The following is a 19666-nucleotide window of genomic DNA, read 5'->3' on the forward strand; positions in this document are numbered from 1 at the left end:
GCCTCCCGCCCGCCGCTCCGCTGAGGCGAGGCGGGCCGCGGCCGCCCCCCGGCGGCGGGCGGGGGCCGGCGCCCGGCGCCCGGCGGCCCCGCAGCCAGCAGAGGGCAGAGCCCCGCCGGCCCGCTCCTCCCGCCGCCGCCGCCGCCGCCGCGACATCCGCCGCCGGCGGGAAGGGGCCGGAGCCGGGGCCGGTGGCGGCGCCGCGTTCCCCCGTGCGGCGGCTGCGAGGGGCTGCGGGCCCCGCCGCCGGCGCGGAGGATGCCGCTGGGGCTGAAGCCCACCTGCAGCGTGTGCCGCAGCACGTCCTCCTCCATGTGGAAGAAGGGCGGCCAGGGCGAGATCCTCTGCAACAACTGCACGGCCCGGTCCGCGCCGCCCGGGCCCGGCGCCTTCGCCACCACCTCTGCCGCCGCCCAGCACAGCAACGGCGGCGGCGGCGGCGGCAAGCAGGTGAGGCCGCCGCCCCGGGGCTCCCCGGACTCGGCGGGCGGGGGGCGTGGGCCGGGCCTGCCCTCGGCGCCCCCCCACCGCCTCTTTTTGCGTCCTAGAGCAAGCAGGAGATCCACAGGCGGTCTGCGCGGCTGCGGAACACCAAGTACAAGTCTGCGCCCGCTGCGGAGAAGAAGGTTTCCACGAAAGGCAAGGGGAGAAGGCACATTTTTAAGTTAAAAAACGTAAGGCGCTCCGGGGATTTTTCTGCCGCTGGCGGGGAGGATATTGAGGAGGGAGGGGGCGGCGGCCGCTCTGCCAGGCGGTGCCGCGTCATCCAGGGCTGTGGAAGTGCTCCCCGCCCCCGAAGGAGCGCTGCCGCGGGGCAGCCCCGAGCCGTCCCTACGGCCAGGCCACCGCCCCGCTTAGCCGGTCGGGCCTGATCCCGACGCAGTGTTTTGCAGCTCTAGCCGCAAAAATCAGTGTTAAACCTGCGCAGCGAGTGCTCCTAACGTCGGGGTCGGAGTCGAGTTTTATTCATGAGCAGTTTATGCTTATATAAACTTATAAGTTTTATTCAAGGGAGCCTGCCTGCACGGTTCACTGCGGTTTGTGCTCCCAAACGGAGCGAAATCATGACGGCTCCTGTCCTTCAGCCGCATTTCTGAAGGGAAGGAGTTTTTTGTGCAATAAGAAACCAATGATGTGAATTTAATATTAGTCTTTCTGTTTCAAGTCTTGAGAATGAAAGTGTTAACTTTGTTATTTTCAAATATTTGTACTTTAAAATTTCAGTGTTCGCACTCACTTCTTGTTTCCTCATTTTCTAAGAAGAGTCTGCATCAGTAAGTCCCCTTTCTAAAAGGAAAAAGAAAAAGAGGGAGTTAACATGACATGCTGTGTTTGTGCTAACACTGTTGACCTGCCATTTCTATGTTTCCTTAGCCCATCAAGGCTCCTGAATCTGTATCCACTATAATTACGGCAGAATCAATCTTTTATAAGGTATGGTTTATGCAAGTCTGCTTGCAAAACAGATCTTGCTGTTTCTGTTTCCGATTTCAAAAGTTAATGCAAATAATGAAAGCACTAAGGAAGTATTTACAGAAACTAGTCTTTCTTGCTTAGCAATATGTGTCATATTTTGTTCAGGTTTATGCCACTGCCATTGAGGCTTGTAGGGTAGCCTATTCCAGGAGTTACTGTTGTCCCATTTTTTTCATCTAAGAAAAAGATGCGTCTCATTCCCTTACTAATTATTGCCATCAAGATTTTAAAAATTACATGTGCTTAAGTGAATGAGTGAATGAAAATTCTTAACTTTCACTGTGCTGATACCAAGCAAAACTGACTATAGCTGATGATAACTTCAACATGTGTGATGTTTTCTACTTTAAGCGTATACAGTAGTGCAGGTGATAGGTTGCCCTGCCGTAACGTCTGAACTTGCTCCCCTTTCAGAGCTGCGTGCAAGCAGTCGCAGACAGCCGGGGAACAGGATCTGTCAAAGGTTCCGAGGAAAGCAGAAGCTAGTCGCTTTCTCACATTTCACATTCTAGAGCATTTTTAACAGCGTGCCAAAATGTTAGTGTTTTGAAGTTCTGAAATTTGCTTTTGCCTTCCAGTAGAACAACCAACCTTTTGAGACATCTTTTCCTCAAAAAGAAAAGGGTCAGGATAGCCAGTAGCCAAATGCTGTAAAAGCACTTGAGAGGTGGGGTACCGAGTTTCCTTATACTCACTAGAGAGCTGATGCTGCATGTTGCAAATCCCAGATGAATCTATTTTGCTGTTGACTGCTTTGGAAGAAAATTGGTATCTTTCCTTGTGTTTTTTGTTTTTATCAGAAATTCCTGAGAATTATGCCAGAAGCGCTATCTAACCTGATACCTTTATGCAAAATGTGTCTGTTTTCATACTTTGCTGTGTTTTTGGAAAGGCGATTGGTCATTTTTTTGTTTGTGTGTTCTTTTTATCTGTTTTAAAAACAAAATGCTGCTGGATGATTCATGGCAAACTCTGATCTTGACTGTGCAAACACTGCCTTGTGCTGTGTGACGCTGTTATAACATGAACTGATGCTGCCATTGCTGTGCAGCCTTATGCACATTACAGAACACCATGTAAAATGGTTGAGCCTTGGCAGTAGCAGGAGGTGGATCTGGGTTTTGGGACTCAATTGCATGCAGATGGTACACTCTTCTTCATGTGCAGAAAGCTGTTTTTCCTGTACACACAGCTTACTGCTGTTACTATTTCTAGATGGCATCAGACTCCCTGCTCTACTGCTGACAGAGTAAGACCATTGCCACCCTACAGACAGGAGGCATAACAGTCCACAGAGAGGGAAGGAGCAGAACATCTGAGCCAGCTGTTTCTTTGAAGACAGATGAGGCCAGGTTGCTTCTGCCATTGCACACTGAGCCCACAGTTGACCATGTGGAACTGCTTGTTTGGTTTCAGAAGCCATTTTGGGACCAAACGCAGACCGCTAGACATTAGGTGACTGGGCATAAGCTGTGATCATGACTGTGTAGATGAGACAGAGCTTGATCTTACACCACCTTTCATTTGCATGTAGCTGAATTAAGATTGTCTTTTGAGATTGGGGTAGCTTGAGATAATTTAAGATACTTGTGAATCAGAATTAGAGTAAAGCTTCTAAAATTACATTATTTATTTATCATTTGTACATCTTCTAGGGTGTGTACTATCAAATTGGAGATGTTGTTTCAGTGGTTGATGAGCAGGATGGAAAAACATACTATGCTCAGATCCGTGGGTTTATTCAGGACCAATACTGTGAAAAGAGTGCTGCACTAACCTGGCTCATTCCAACGCAAGCCAGCCCCAAAGACTGTTTTGATGCTGCATCCTATATCATAGGTAATCTCTAAACTGTCATCTTCTGCAACTTCTGCGTGCCTCAGCTGATGCAAGCAGAGTTGCAGTTCTTAAATGAACTTTTTAAATTTTTCAAAATCATTTATATAGTTGCGACGTGTTAGACCCTAATCCTGGAAACATTTATCTCACTTGAGTAACACTGTGTGTGTGTGTGTGTGTGTGTGTGTGTGTATGAGTGGTACTACCGCAGTGAGTGGGATTATTTACTTATGTGAGCTCACAGGCACACTTACAGTCTTGCAACTTTGAGAATCAAATTATTCCTCCATAGCTAGAATCAAAGTTAGTTATGGTATAAACCTGATATACTAGGCAAGCTGTTTCTTTTAAAGTAATCTGAATTAGCTGGTCTTCATCGTAGGTACTTAGAATGGATAGGGCATAAACACTAGCATAGAAAGCGTTCTGTAACTGATTATAAAATTACTAATATTTTGGAAAAATCCTTTTGACAGGCAGGCCTTCAAAAAGAAATGCTTCAAAAAGAAAAGAAAATCGTACTGACAAAAAGAAACGTAGAGGTTTCTTATGTAGTCTTTGAGGCTACTTTGCTGGCAATGTCATTGATTGAAATGGCATAGTCTAAGAAGAATTTTGGCTGTTGTTGCGTATTACGTAGTTCTTGGATGCTCCAGGTTTAAGCCTTTAAATTTTGACTTTGGGGATTATTTGTTTCTTCCTAGGACCAGAAGAAGATCTCCCAAGGAAAATGGAATATTTAGAATTTGTTTGTCATGCACCTTCAGAATATTTCAAATCTCGATCATCTCCCTTCCCTACTGTTCCTACAAGACCAGAGAAAGGCTACATATGGACTCATGTGGGACCTACTCCAGCAATCTCCATTAAAGAAACTGTTACCAATAATTTATAATTTTTTTAAAAAGGAATACTCTGGACCAGTTATTTTGGGTGTATTCTCAGGTCTGCAAACCCCATACAAGAAGTTAAAAAATTATAAAATGTTCAGGTTACTTCATGGACTGTGGTACTTACTTATTTTAAGTTATATCTGATCTTTAAAGTGGAAGTTCTCTTTCTATTTGATGCGTCTTTTCAGTGCTCCATTCTTCAGTCATTATTGCTCAGTTTGGGGGAAAAAAAGCTGCAAATCTCATGTCATCTTCCAGTTCAGTGAGCAAATGAATGACTTAAAGTTGCCTTTAGTGCTTTTATTTTCTAACTTATTTCCAGAAAATGAGTTACAATCCATACTTCTAATCATCCAGCACTTTATATAACTTGTTTAACTGTGACTGAAATTCGTGTTTATTTCCTGAAAATAACTTAAGGCTAGTTTCAAATAAACACTTTGAGGGTCTAAACTTGATCAGTGATGCAGTTAACAGTTTTCTGTTGCACTATTTTCCTGGCAGTCTGTGCAATATGGCTGTAGTCTGTTTAACTGTCATCTCTTAAACAAAGTTTGTTCAGCTGAACAAAAAAATGTGCACCTATGTAGCTTTCTGCTGAACTTTGTTTACACGTGGAGATAAATTTCTTGTTAAGCTGGACACAGATTAAGGAACTAATGTTATTTGACTTTACCATCCTGGCCTCCTCGCGGCAGAAATATATCTTATTTCCAGAGCAAGCCAACACTGACACGTGATTTGAGTTTGATGTTGTTACTAGCTGTGCATTAGCCTAGCCTCTTAAATTTGAGCTCAGATTCTTTTTTCATTCTTTGCAGTTAATGACAATAAAAACCAAAATCATCAGAGGAGCTAAATTAAAAAAACAGTTGCTGCTGAAGGGAAAGACTAATCTTATACTTTGATAGCCTCAGAATATGAATGAAAATATTTAAATAGCAAAACTGGAAAAATACCAGAGTTTATATAAAGGTATTCCACTGAATAGAAACCATATAGTTCATATTAAAATTCTATGCACTAAACATTTTACAAGCCAAATAGATCAAAACACTATAAGGTGTGCTTAGATGACCCAAATTCCCTGTGTTTAGTGTTTCCTGCTGCCTATGTAGCATAAGAGATGTAAGTGGAATACAGATCCTCTAAACATGCTCTTATATTTAGCTTTAGAGATCTTTCTTTTCAGCTTTTTTTGACTTATGTGACCATAGCACCCAGAACCCACAAATCAGTTTTAGTACATTGTGTGAAAGTCTGTAAAAGTTGCACTAGAGTTATGTTTTAACATCATGGAAAGCTTCAGTTTACTTCAAAATACATTTTGAAAGTGTCTCAATTATTGATGATGTTTAATACAGTGGGACCTGTGACAGCAAGAACCAGATACATCGGTTTCAGTTTGCTGCCTCAGCTCTCCTCTCTTCAAATACAACAAAGAATAGTCAGCCTTAAGGGGATAAATGCTGAATTTAAGGGATTCTGTCAATAGCTAAAAATGTCTCTGGTTGCTTTAGAGGCTTCTAGTTCAAGTGGCCATAACTATTATCGAGTGGCTTGAGGAGGTTTCAGAAAAGTAGGGGCCATGCTGCATCCTTAATAACTTCAAAATCAGCATGTAGCACCAGGCTAGCATGACTGCTAATGCAGAGTTAAATCTCAGATAAATTTAGTTGCTACATATATTTCAGATGCATGCTCATGTTCAGTGTGTTGCAGTAATGGGAACTGGTGAAGGTGACTTCACTCCTGGCCTTCTGACCTAGCTCTGCCTTCTCCCACTTCCTCCTGATTTTTGTTTAGCTGATTGATTCTTCTTAATTAAGTTAACAAGCATCAGAATGTAAAAATAATGACTCTTAAAAGATCTTTACAGCAACCAGAGCGACCCCCTCAAATGTTTTGTCTTCTCTCCTTTCTCTGCAGTCTGCAAGCTTTTCATGTGGGGTTCTCTCGTTATTAATTCTGAGTTGCACTTTGGCAATAAATGTGACTTCATTCATTCATTCATGAGAGTGACCCTAAGGCTTGGGGTGACACCATCTCATCAGCGAGGTAACATATCTTATAGATTAGCATAGTATATTATGCCACATTCAACCTTCCCCCCCCCCCGCCCTTTTAATACCTATTTCTATAATTCCCTAAGACAATTTTTTGTCTACAAGAAGACTGTTATACAAAAATGCATCCTGTAATCTCCCTGCCAGAATGCGTGATTAGTCTGAGCTGACACGTACCTTCCATTAGTAGACGAATGAAAGAAGAGAGTGTAATGGTTTGTCATCAACTAACAGCAAAGTAAAGAAGAATAACATAGCAATATGTATGTAAAGTGTCCGTGCTGTCAGAGTATAATTCATGGAGGCATGATCCTCTGTGGGTTGTCTTTCAAGCTCAGCTACCGTCTTCATCAAATCCTTGTAGGAAGAGGAGAGAAAAAAGTACTTATGTTAATTTTTGCTTTTTGGGGTTTCTGCAATTTATACAAAATTTAAAGTCCTTGCTGTTTGCCCTCATTTGGAGATAAATGTTAAATAAAAGGGACAGTTTAGAGAAATGTCAATGTACAATTTGCAGTTTGAAGTTTCTGTTTCACAGAATGACTGGAATTCCCTATTAATGATGAGGGCAAAGTCATAATCCTTCTCTAGCAGGGACACTAGTGGGTTATTAAGTCCTCATGCCTGCAAAATTATTTTTAGCCAGTGGACCACAACCAATCAATGGTAGAGAAAGAGAATGTTAAAGGAAAAAAAAGATGTTACTGGGGGAGACGTTAACTCCTAGAGGAAACCTGAATGTGACAAAGGAAGTGACAGATGGGCTTTTGTAAGGCAGTTCGGATTTCTCCTCTTTTACATAGTGTTATTTTTCTTTCTTGCCTCAGTTGTTTCATTAATTGTCCCTACATGCAATCTGTTATTTTCTGATGCAGCTCCCTGCCTATGAGTGACACTAATACTGTGATGAACTTTCAGCCTTCTAAGGTGTCTAAGAAGATGGAAGACTTCCTGTGCTGCTCCACCACTTTCCTTGGAGGCCAGGGGTACTTTATAACTGCAGTCTGTTTGAGACTTCACAGTTCTCATGTGTTCAGACATGCACACTCCCCTCTCACCACAACCAAAGGAGCAGGTAACTAACAGCCCTTGTATCTAGAAAATTTTCATAGCAGCTTACTATCAGAAGTGAGATATGAGTAGTTTCGAAATCACTGCTGTACTTTAGCAGCAAAGCAAAATATCCTGCTTTGGCAGATAGGGAGTGCACCTTGTTATTTGCTTCACTAAATTCTGTATTGAAGAATGCTGGGGGGAAGAAGTTTGCCTTTCTACAGAACAGACCTAAGAAAGTGGCCAGTTTTGCAGATGAACAGATCTCAGCATCTTCCCGTGTCAAATAGCAGGTGATACTGAGATAGATGTCTGACTGCAGGATTGGGGAACCTTACCTTAGACGTGGAGTTTGAAAGTTTAAACAAAAAAGTTGGTAGCAAGATAATGGCTTACTCTTATGAAAAAAAGCATGCCATATAAATGTTTTACTTACAGTAGCAAAGACCAGAGTTCCAAATGCAGCATATATAACCTGGAACTTCTGTAAGAAAAAGCAACAATTTGTGATCATTGCCACTATGAAATGAAAGCTAGACTCCAATAAAAATGACATCCCTCACTATTTAAATGAACAGCAGCACTAAATCTAAGAAAGGCATAATCTGGTCAGGTTAAAAAAGATACAACAAAGATAAGACTATCAAATGATGTAGCAGGTAAGTAGCGTAGTAGTTAGTCTAAAACAAATGTGAATCCACCTCAGTTCTGTTATTTACCTAACCGTGACAGATAATTACTTAGTTTGGAAAGGTGTAAAACTCATCAGTTTGCTAGTGGGACAACCCACAGGAACTTCAGTAGGAATGAAATAGGAAGAAATCACATTGAAAAAAAGTCTACTGAGCAGCTGATTAAACATAAAACTTGCCATCTAAACCTTTTTGCCACTTTCCTTAATACAGAAAAGGCCCTTAGTAGAGAAGAGGACTTCTGCATTTAAACATTTTTATATTATTTGCATTACAATATGATAAGATGTTACTGATACTACCCAATAGAGATACAGTGATTACAGGTACTGTACAATATAAACTAACCCATAGCAGTGTATCTTGTAAGTGCACATCAAGTAAACCACTTACAGATGAATTTATAAGGATATGAACAACTGCTCCGATAATCAGCAGGATGCTTGATACGATTGATATGTTCATGCTTGTCAGGGTTTTCTGAGGACAGCAAGCACAATAAAAGTGTCTTTAGTTACCACTGGCCAACACATCTTTGAATTAAAAATAATTACATGTTGTTCAGGGTTGATGATTAATAAAGTAACGTTAATGACATACAGTAATGATAAATCCTGAGATTACTACAGCAAGTTTAATCCTCTGCTCCCTTTTCTGCTCTGTTAATAATCTGAATAATTCCCTAAAACACATTTAATTGATTTCCAACTCCATGAAGGGTCAGTTTTTGTTAGCTTCCTAAGCTGACTTCCAACTGCTGCTGCCATCCTATTGATACTCATCAACATTTCTAAGTGATGCTGTAAGGGAAGAACAAAGAAATAGTAGTATGTTCTTGAGCAAAACCAGACTACCCTCCACCTACGCACAGCTGGATTCTCTCACCCTTAGTGTAGCACACCTCTACAGAGAAAAATGAAGCTGGTATAGAGATTTGCAGGAAAGCAGTATCTCTTCATTTAGTACCACAGTTCCTAGGTCAGACTGTTCTCAGCTTTTTCATTTAGCCTTTTTTTTTTTTTTTTTTAATAAATTATGAGCATTGCTAGTCTTGGCAATGCAAACAAAGCTAGTAGAGATGATGGCAAGACATTGAGTGACTCAAAAGGAGAAAACAGATATAAAAATGTCATTAAAATCATGAAAACATAGATTAGTTGTTGTTACGCAATCCCTTAATGGTACTTACTTTTGTCATCAGAGCAAGTACAATCAGTAACAGGGTTGCAAACGCGGTTATTCCTCCAACTTGCATTAAAGTCATTGTATCATGGGACCTGAGACATAAGAGGCAGTTTATTATGTCAAAGTGCTCAAGAAGAATGCAAGCCAATGAAATAAAAATACTTAAAAGACTTACTCTGAAATAATTCCAAGTATCATACTTCCAATTACTGTCTAACAAGACAAAAAGGATTTTTTTTTTTTAGAGAGTTATAGGACAATCTCCCTTAGTAAACACTAAGTATTTTTATTTTACTTTTTGGTTATACTGGAATGTGCTAAAAAATACCCCAAATTGGCAAGAATTCTGATTCTGAATAAGGTCCATAAAGAGTTTGGATCCCCTGTCACTGCCTTTTATTAAATCATTACAACTTTATATGTAAGTATGTGAATAATTCCACTGTCCTGTTTCTTCACATTCAGAATATCAACCAGTAACATAGGAATAATGAATGATTCTCCAGAGAGCTTCTTATAGACATCACTGAAAGAATGGGATGTCTGAGAGCAACTTCTCTTTCTGAGGACTTGTCATATTAGGAAAATGGAGGGCCAAAGGAAGACTTACTTACAAAACAGACTCAACAACAGAAGGGATATCATAGGATCCCATAGGGGCAGGATTTGATGGTCTGCAACTGAATAACCTGAGCTCACCCAATACTATAATCTCTTTTTCCCTTTGTACCCCTACTCCCCCATGCCAAAATTTAGGCAGGTTTCAATTTTGCATCACTGTACTGTGAATGGATATACTACTACTAAATTTATTGATTTATATTGAGCTTCAGAGCTTTGTGACCAGCCAGCAGACTTTTTTGTTAAGCAATTTTAGTTCTAAAGATGGAACATCTAGCTAAGACATAAAGTTATTAATATACTGAGCAATGTACAGAACATCCACAGTATGCCCTGAGGTCTTAAGGTTTCATCTGCCTGTAGCAAGAAAATATCCTTTTTGTAATTGTAGGAAATCAACATTATTCAGTACATTTGCCCTGCAGAACAGAAAAAAAGTTTCCAAAATAGAAGTAATGCAGACATTCTTTTTAGAACAAATTTTTGACTGAGATGAACATTTACTTTTGTGTCTATTTAGGACGAATAAAAGAGCTTGAAAAGGAAAAATCATGGACTTAGACAATATACTTACCCCTAGGAAGGTGTAAGTGGCATCTTCTAAAAACATTTTGTTGCAAATTGTATGCAGGATGGTAATAGCCACACTTGTCCCAATTGAAAAAAAGGAAAAAAAGCAAATAAAACATTTTTAGTGACTGATAATTCAAGTAAATATAGCAAATAACAAGTAAAATGTTTTATTGTTGAAAGGAAAACATTCAGATTTCATCGGTGTACTAAATATTCAATTATGTATTCAATATATTTTTTATGTTATGAAAGTGGAGTCTTTGTTATACAAATAGAGAAATGACTCATTTGGCATATATACGCATAAATCATGTAACTAAACAAGGGTTATTTGTTCTCAGGCATTTGTCATATATTTGTAGGTGCATTAAAACCATATTTTGGGTGTGAACTAAGCAATGTTTTTTACTTCTGCCTGAGTGAGCATCACTGAAGATTTGAAGATTTGTATTAGAAGGCTGGACCAAGGGGAAAAACACAGATTAAAAACGTAGGCCCAACTTTTCCAGAAGATGTTATTTATGCCTATGAACTTTCTGATAAGCAGTATACCAGCATACCCATGGGTTTTACATTCTAACAAAGATTTTCTGCTTCTCCTGCTTTTTCTACACCTCTGCATCTTCTTCCAATACCTTAGCACTATGAATAGAGCTACGCGGCCCAGCACAGGCAGCCTTGGGAAGGCAGGATGTGAGCCCACTACAGAATGGGAGCCAGTTAATAGATCCTGCCTTAAAAAGAGCAGCTTATTTTCTTTTCCCTCCTCTCCTCTCCCTGTCCAATAGCCCCCAGCAGTTAGGTTTTTCTTTCTTTTACATTCAACTGCTCACCAAGTGTAGCAGTGAGAGCTAACTGAACATGTGGAGCCCTGAACTTTCAGAGATGCTAAAATGATTGCAATTGGTATGACAGATTAGCACATACCATTTCAACTTTTTCCAACCATTTCAGGTACTGGTTGAGGGACAATGAAAAACCTAACAATCACTAAATGGAAGATTACTTCCATAGTTTTCAGCACACAGTGCTAGGTATATATCTATTTACTACCATCACATTGCAATTCCAGCCTTCAGTGAAGAAAAAGGGACACTGAAGAAGATGTGAAGAGAAGAGAAAGTGGATAAGAAATGAGTTTATTTCCTTCTCATGCCATAATCCTACCAACCAACAAAAACAAAAGACGTAGGAAGAGAAGTAGCAGAATACTGATCTGATCCACTCTGGAAAAGGTACCAAGTGGTACTGTTAATAAGCTCTCAGTTCATAATATTTACCTGAACTAGTAGTCTGGTGCATCATTTCTAGGTACTTACATGGGTGTAAGAAAAAGCCACAAATACTTCTGCAGCTTCCAGAGTACTCTGGTCCTAGGGAAGGACAAAGCTGTAGTTACAGCATCCTACATATAAATATACATAAATATATATATAAATATATACATCTCAGCACGATTACTGACCCCAACAGCATTGCCAGAATTTAAATGAATAAAAACTGCCCCCCCACCCCCTGCTGTGCTCAGTATAGTTTCCCTGAGATTTCTTTGAATGCTCCTCAAACCCCAAATGCTCTCCTTACATCCACAATTCCCAGAGGGCCAGTAAACACAGTGATGAGCTGAAATGGCAAAGATGAATGATGGAGAGTGACAGACAGGTAACAGTGATGAACAGTAACAGTTTTTTACATGGAACATGGTATACAGAGTGATTTATGATGCCTAGATTACAAAATCCGTGCCAGTGACCATCTCTGATGCTGTCTGGAACCTTTGTGCTAAACATGAAAAGTTTTATGCAGAGAGTGCTCTTCCCTTCCTTCCACATTTAAAACGCCCATCTAATGCCCATTTAACATATTTGGCAAGTAGTCTTATTTCCCTTACATTGCTGAAACAGTGAGAAGAAAAACAGCTGTTTCCTGCTGAAGAAAGACAGGCATTCTCTGCTTTTATAACATTTTCACTAGCAAATACACATAGGTCTTACATCACAGAAACCTATAAAAGGACACCAGTCACTTTCCCAGGAGCTGCATATCTGCTATGCAGGAGGCCAGGTAGTCATAACAGCAGTCTGTATTGTACAATTCATGCCAAACAAGCAGGCTCCAATTTGCTTTGGTGTAAAGCAGCCCCTCTTATTTTCCCTTTTTTTAGCTATCTGCTTGAACTTCCGGATCTCAGTCTTCTAGCTACAAACGAAAAATCACTCCAAGCCTTTGTTCCTCTGAGAAGTGTGCTGTGAGGAAACTGAAAGAACACAAATCAGTCAAATAACACTGTGGCTGTGATCGGCTATTACACAACCGTAGCATAATGAAGATCTCATTACCCTTTATTTCCCTTATGACTGTGTAAGGGGAAGATACGCTCCAGCCCCTGGACAGCTAAGAGGTTAAATTCATGCTACTAAAAGACACTGCTGAATGAGTGATTGAATAGCCACTTAAACTTACCAGCATAGAAGTCCCACTGATACAGCTAGATGAAATGCGGTAAAGCAATACACTTTCATGCTAAAATCTGAAGAGAGAATGTAGACAATGTTACTTCATCAATATAATGACTCATGCGTAAAACCACACTATGCCAAGAATGAATGCTGAAAGTGTGAAAAGTCTCTGTCTTTCTTTTTAAAGGACAGAATTGTCCACCAAAAAAAAAAAGACACATTGACTCCAAAAGGTGCTAACTGTGGGTGAACTTCTCATTCAGCAGGTGTGTATTGTGGTTGTAGAGTATAGCTTCTGGCATGCCTGTTTCCTTAACATGGTTGATGTTTAGCCAACAACTGTAGAATGGCTTTTTAGGCCCTATATTTACTTTGATGTTTTTCTTGATTCTAAATAGTCAGTCAGAAATTGGCTTCCTAGTCTGTTGCTAAGCTGCAGCTAGAGTATACCACCGGTCCTCTCTTGCTGCTGTGCTTGAGCTGCTTTGTCACAGTATCTGACAGAATCCCACTCTGACAAAATCTTGATGCACACGTAAGTCAGGAGCTGAGTATCTATGCCTAATGTTGCTTTGAGTTAGTGCATATTTTAGTCTTTATATTTACAATGCATATTATACAAGGAACAAAGATCACTTTTATTGTGGTTGCTGCTATATTGTGCATAATGATTAACAAAGTCCTTAGTGGCCTTACAGAAGTGAGAACAAAAGTACAAATAGACGTAGTACTCTTGTTTCGTCTGTTCTAATACCTTATGCAATAAAAAAAGCTATACAAATAAAGTATAGTTTTTATCTATTACCATCCAGACAGAACTAGTACATCTCTTAGCTAACTGAATCCATCTCTCCAAAATTATGAAAGTAACTCAAACTAGACATCTGTTTGACTCCTAAACAGGCATACACTTGCTGAACTGTGAGCACAGGTCTGTTTTACAAACATACTTCCACAGTTTTGTCCTGAGCAAGATCTGTGGTGCAACAACTTGCATCTGAAAAGAGTTAGGAGCACTGTTAGTGGTCATAATAAAATGCAGATTATAAATTATATTTTCTTTCCTGCTATTAAGTGTGAGACAGAAATATTCATTCTCATAGGCAGGTTAGAGCAAATACAAGAAAACAGAGTGGTATGTGAAGACTGGATTTAAGATCTTGGGAATCTTCGGGTTAGAAACACAGCCCAAGAGCATGTCCAGAGTATCCTCAAAGGCTGACTATAAGGAGGAGGTGTTATTACAGCTGAAACATTCAAAACTAGGAACGAATTGGTATTTGGTGTATATCTCCCCTTCCATCCAAGACTCAGCTAAAGAGACTAAAAATACACCTGCTGTCTGCATGGCATTGACCAGACCTCTGCAAGCAAGAGCACAAGCAGTGCATGTGGAGCATATAACATACATACGTGAACACCTCTAGGAAAATGAACATGCTCTCACAAGCCTAAATGCTTTTATAATTACACTGTGAACAATAAAGACAATTTTGTACAGAATCCTGCTATGGGTGACAGCGGAATATTGTATTGGTGCTGCTCCATTTCTCTCCCTTTCACACAAACTCACACAGTCGCACTTACCTTCAGCAAGATGATACATATTATTTGGTTCAGTCACTCTGTCTGAAAATTCAGACGTTGCCCTGCCACCTAGAGACTCCCTATTGTATATGTGCTGGGCTGATGGAGAATCCCTGCTTGCTGGTGGTCTTCTGTGTTGTTGCATTTGGGCTACCTCCTCAGAGAGTTTACCTCTCTTTGGTGGCATGGGTTTGCAAACTTCAGTGTCTTCACTGACGATAACAACTTCTTCACGGGCAACAACATCTTGAGAAGATTCATGCACCCTGATGAAATCCTGAAGGACTTGGATGTCTGTTTAATGAAAAAATAACTGGAATTGAGTGGATAGGAAGGTGGCTTCTATCTGAAAACATCCAAAATATACCATCCTGGGCACTGACTCTGTAACTGACTCAGAAAAGCACGCCCAAGTATCTGTTTGATTACCTATTGCAATTTGAGGCTCCATCAAAACCTTCTGAACCCTTTCATTCAGGGAGAACATGGGAAGAGTATCTGTCTTCTCTCAGGAAGCAATTAAACACTACATTTTACTTCAGGTGCAAAGCTCCTTCCAGAAGTTGCTGCTTGCCACCACACCCCCAACCTATGTTTGTGGTCCCAGTTCCCACTTCTTTGCTGAAGATCGTCACCTCTCAGTCATGTCGGTGAAATCTTTTGAGCCTTGCTGTAAACCAGATCTCTTAACTGGTCCCGGGTCAAAACACACACGCATTTTTTTCTTAACACAAATCTTTCTCTAGGTGATATCAACAGCAAGTTTCTGTTTGTCTTCAGGAGGTCAAATTCAGGTAATCCTCTCCGGGGTACATAGGATCTTTTATACAGATCTTAACGATCCCTTTCTTTCTGATAAGATCCTACATCTTGATAAGATCACAACATAAGGCAGCTTCTCTCAAATTTCAGCAGTCCACTAAGAATAAAATAACCTGTCCTGCTCTGTTCATCGGCCTGCCTTTCTCCAGAAAATGCATTTCCCACACTTTGGGAGTCCATGCACAGAATTTTCCAGTTACCTTTCCTCAAGCAGTTAGTGCATCGCGGAATGAGAGCGTTGCTCTTGTGGCTTTTAGAGGGACTGCTCTTTTGTGCTTCCAGTAGATGTAGGTAGCGTGTCAGGAGAGGCTCCCTCTCTGCTCTTTTGATGAGTTGCTCCTCCTGGAGGGTTCTCTTTGACTGAAGATATCTTTCCTTCATACTGCTCTTAGTTCTGTGCTGGCTTCTTCTGTCCGAGTATCTTTCACCTTCCAAAACATGACAAAGAAAACTATGAGAGGCTCTTACTCCAGAGCAAGAATCTTCTTATGGCAGCAACATGAACGACCAAGAGAAAGCTTTGTCAATGTTTCTCAAAAAGCAAGGTCTTTATCTGGGAGAGCTTGGTGATCTGTATGCACCTAAGAATTCAGCACAGGATGGATAAGCTAGCTGTAAAGTCTGACAGCATAAAATAGTCATGGCGTACGTGCTTAAAAGTCAAATACACATTCAGTAGATTAGCAATGGTTACAGACAAATAACAGCTATTAAACCTTATCCAAAAACTTACCTTCCTTCATCCCTTCCTTATAACCAAGGCAGGTGGTGGTTTGATGTGTGAGACAAAGTCAGCCTGAGGTGTCAGCTGGATAGGTGCTCTTTCACTGGATGACAGCCTTCTCCTTCACTCTCCCAGTTTTCTTAAATCTTTTTCCTAAATTGCTTAGGAATAGATTGCTGCTAGGTAAGATAAAGATAAAAGTCAGATTTTTCCAGCTCCTTGTCCTTTTGCGGAGGAGCTGTAGATGCTGCAGATGCTGCTTAAGTAGACACTGCAGACACGGTTGGGAAAGACGAAACTGAAAGCAACTGAGTCTTGTCTACCGCCACCCTGTACAAAGTCTGGAGATCTGGGATCCGGCTTAATGACTCCCTTGGTGAGATCAGCAGAAATGGTATGATTAGGAAATTAACATATCCATAAAATGCTACACTTACTGACAAGGTCTGTGGAATGATTACAGACAGTCATAATGAAATGTCCTTCATCTGTAGGCTCTCAAGCCAAACTTGCCCTCTTGTAACAGCCTGCTACTGACTGTGGCCAAGTTTGAAGCCTTGAGAAAAGGAATTGGCAAGTTCACCTCAGCTTTTTGGGACCAACAATATTTCGGGTGCTGGTTTTAAACTCACTGCAGTACTTTGCTGTAGAACCAAGTAACAATCTCTCTTATGCTCTTGTAGAAAATCAGTGCAACAGAACTCAGTGCAAGACCTGGGGCAAATTTATTTACCACATCTCTAAACGAATTCATTTTACCCACTCACATGCATTCTCTCATAGAGTTCATTCACTTACACTCACACAACACATGCTCACAAGCACCGAGACACATGTGCCCAGCTGCTCTGGCCAGGGTCACTTGCATACAACACAGAAGACAAGGGACACTGGCTAATGATTCCTCATATTGTCTCTGGGGTTCTTCTTGTTTGGCGAAAAAGAACTAATTTTCTGACAAACCTTTCATATCCTTCCCTCTATGGCTTCATCATCTCTGCGTACACCTTTTATACCTTGATCATCTTCTGTTTCTACACAGTCTCCGGAAGTCCCTCTCTGTGATTGAAGATGGAAATTATTAATAGTTTTGATGGCTTCATGCAAATCATTCTTCAAATTCTTCTTTGCCCTGCCTTACTTTGTCTTCACATTTAACTTGCCAGAGCCCATGATCCTTTCTTGGTTTAGGCATAACAAGCTTTTTGAAGAACACCTTCTTCTAGTGCTTACACACACACACGCACACACGCACTCTCTTCCCTTCATAGCAGTCTTAACATTTCTGTTACAAAACTCAACATTCTTTTTCTTCCTAACGCTCAGAAACAGACTTTCAGATTGTTGAACATAAGAGCAACAGTCTTGGGTCAGACCAAAGATCTATCTCACTTGGTAACCCATCTGCAACAATGGCCAAAAACAGATTTTAATGCCTCGGGGAAGGGTATTAAGAACTGGGTAATCACAGTGTTATTTTCTGAAACACTCTTACAGTTCAGAGATGCATATTAGGAATCCTCAGTATGCTGAACCTGTTTGAACCTATGTAAACCAAAATATCCTGGAGCACAGCGTTCCCCAGCTTAACTGTACAGCATGGGAAAAGAAACAAATTCCTTTGGTTTGGTTTGAACCTGCAGTTTGCTAGCCTTCTTGGATACCTGCTACTTCTTGAAGTAGAATAGGCAACGAAAGCCCCTTTGCAATTCACCCTCTCCCTGCCTCTCATGATCATATCCCCATGTCATATCCCCACTGGCATTCTCTTTCTAGAACCACAACTCCTAGCCTGCTCTGTTGCTTACCATACAGAAGTCCTTGAGCATTCTTGTTGCCCTCCCCAAACCTTTGCCAGTTCTACTGTATCCTTTCTGATGTAAAGGGAGCTAAATCGTACATAATATTCAACAGCGCACATGCAGGAACGCCATGGGTTTACATAATGACAATACTTTCTGAAGTGTTTTCTGTTTCTTTTCTAATAATTTCTAACATTCAAATGCCTTTTGAGCAATGAGGTGGCTATTTATTAACCACAAGTTTTGATTTCTGAATAGTGATGATCATTAGATTACTCGGGGCCTATCATATCATTTTTCTTATCCCTTTTCACTTATCTACATCAAATCTCATCTGCCAAGTCCAGTCAGCAACTTTTGTGAAGGTTTTCTGCAGTGTTTTATCATCAACCTTTGTTTTTACTAGTCTTCATTGTCATCAGACTTTTTTTGCTTACCTTTGCACTCCCTTTCAAGGTCATTTATGCTAAACACCATAGGTCACAGGTCAGATACCTGCGGGACTCTATCGGTGTCTACCACTGTTAAAACCAACTGCTCATTGCAATTTTTGTTTTTCCATCTTTTAAACGTTTACTCATATCAAGACCTTCCCTCTTATCCAATGACTGCTTTGTTTCCATAAGAGGTTTTGGTGGAGAGCCTTCTCAAAAGCTTTTTGGATATATAAGCAGACTATTGCAATCAGATTTCCCTTGTCCACACGTCTGTTAAGGCCTTCAAAAAATGCCCATAAGTTTGTGAGGCAGAATTCCTCTTTCCAAAAACTGTGCTTATTCTCCCCCGATACAGCCAATATGGCATTTTTGGGGGTACTCATGAAGTTCAACAAAGAGAAGTGCAAAGTCCTGCACCTGGGGCGGAATAATCCCATACACCAGTACAGGCTGGGGACTGACCAGCAACTTTGTAGAGAAAGGCCCTGGGGGTCCTGGTGAACGCCAAATCAACATGAGCCAGCAATGTGCTCTTGTAGCAAAGAAGGCCAATGGTATCCTGGACTACATTAGGAAGAGCTTTGCCAGCAGGTTGAGAGAGGTGATCTTTCCTCTCTACTCAGCCCTGGTGAGACCACGCCTGGAGTGCTGGGTCCAGTTCTGGGCTCCCCAGTACAAGACAGACATGAATATACTGGAGCAAGTCCAGCAAATGGCCATGAAGATGATTAAGGCACTGGAGCATGAGACAAATTAGGAGAGGCCGAGACAGCTGGGATTGCTTAGCCTTGAGAAGAGAAGGCTCAGGGTGGATCTTGTCAATGTGTAAAAATATCTGATGGGAGGATGTAAGGAAAACAGAGCCAGACTCTTCTCAGTACTATTCAGTGACAGGACAAGAAGCAATGGGCACAAAATGAAATAGAGGAAATTGTTTAAACATAAGAAAGAAATTTTACTGTAATGTGATTGAATACTGGAACAGGTTCCTGAGAGACTGTGGAGTATCCATCCTTGGAGATATTCAAAACCCAGCTGGACACAGTCCTGGGCAACCTGTTAGCTGACCCTGCTTTGAGATGGGGGGGCTGGACTAGACAGTCTCCAGAAGTCCCTTCCAACCTCAAATATTCTATGAGTCTATGAACTCCGAAAATTGGTGTAAGGCAGATATTTATCTTTATGTTATCAGCTTGAGTAGTGTAAGCTTGCCAAGTCTAAATGCCAAGAAAAACAGGCCAAAGCCCATGTTGCTATCAGGAACACAAATTCCGAGGAATCATAAGGCTTACCACAGTGAGACATTCCTCCTACTTAGGGTCAACAGAAGCTGTCTGTTATTTTTGCAATTCCAGTTTTCCCTCACCAAACCTAAATAATGGAACAAACTGTGAATTAAGTCTGCAAATAGTTAAAAAAAACCCTCCAAAGTATAAG

The 19666-nt window shown here is 40.9% G+C and overlaps 2 protein-coding genes across 3 annotated transcripts; one reads left to right on the plus strand and one right to left on the minus strand.

Moving 5' to 3' along the window:
• The first annotated feature begins 118 nt into the window (after nucleotides 1-118).
• GATAD1 (GATA zinc finger domain containing 1) lies at nucleotides 119-4315 on the plus strand. Its single transcript, XM_026098715.2, has 5 exons — nucleotides 119-450; nucleotides 549-674; nucleotides 1375-1434; nucleotides 3132-3315; nucleotides 4020-4315. Exons 1-5 carry the CDS (start codon nucleotides 259-261, stop codon nucleotides 4208-4210), a joined length of 753 nt encoding a protein of 250 aa, XP_025954500.1. The 5' UTR covers nucleotides 119-258; the 3' UTR covers nucleotides 4211-4315.
• LOC112982371 (uncharacterized) lies at nucleotides 1123-19577 on the minus strand. Of its 2 annotated transcripts, XM_064506065.1 has the most exons (12): nucleotides 16000-19577; nucleotides 15467-15694; nucleotides 14445-14738; nucleotides 12862-12928; nucleotides 11718-11771; nucleotides 10400-10472; nucleotides 9380-9417; nucleotides 9209-9296; nucleotides 8413-8499; nucleotides 7764-7811; nucleotides 6452-6631; nucleotides 1123-1287 (listed from the first exon to the last, which is right to left on the minus strand). In XM_064506065.1, the coding sequence occupies exons 1-11, from the start codon at nucleotides 16007-16009 to the stop codon at nucleotides 6458-6460; spliced, it is 1161 nt and encodes a 386-aa protein (XP_064362135.1). In that variant the 5' UTR covers nucleotides 16010-19577; the 3' UTR covers nucleotides 1123-1287; nucleotides 6452-6457. The 2 variants fall into 2 exon arrangements, with proteins under 2 accessions (XP_064362135.1, XP_064362134.1); XM_064506064.1 differs by lacking the exon at nucleotides 1123-1287 and having other exon boundaries at nucleotides 4043-6631.
• Nucleotides 19578-19666: the final 89 nt, after the last annotated feature.

This window comes from Dromaius novaehollandiae, chromosome 2 (genome assembly GCF_036370855.1).
Source record: "Dromaius novaehollandiae isolate bDroNov1 chromosome 2, bDroNov1.hap1, whole genome shotgun sequence".
Classification (NCBI taxonomy): domain Eukaryota; kingdom Metazoa; phylum Chordata; class Aves; order Casuariiformes; family Dromaiidae; genus Dromaius; species Dromaius novaehollandiae.

Bases quoted from the DNA above. Each gene is read 5' to 3' on its own strand.
- GATAD1 (XM_026098715.2), top strand. From the start codon at position 259: ATGCCGCTGGGGCTGAAGCCCACCTGCAGCGTGTGCCGCAGCACGTCC. The intron at 451-548 runs GTGAGGCCGCCG...TTTGCGTCCTAG, and splicing joins GCGGCGGCGGCGGCAAGCAG to AGCAAGCAGGAGATCCACAG. The intron at 3,316-4,019 runs GTAATCTCTAAA...GTTTCTTCCTAG, and splicing joins TGCTGCATCCTATATCATAG to GACCAGAAGAAGATCTCCCA.
- LOC112982371 (XM_064506065.1), bottom strand. The intron at 11,772-12,861 runs GTAAGTTTAAGT...GTCCTTCCCTAG, and splicing joins TCAGTGGGACTTCTATGCTG to GACCAGAGTACTCTGGAAGC. The intron at 9,297-9,379 runs GTAAGTCTTTTA...CTTATGTCTCAG, and splicing joins ATACTTGGAATTATTTCAGA to GTCCCATGATACAATGACTT.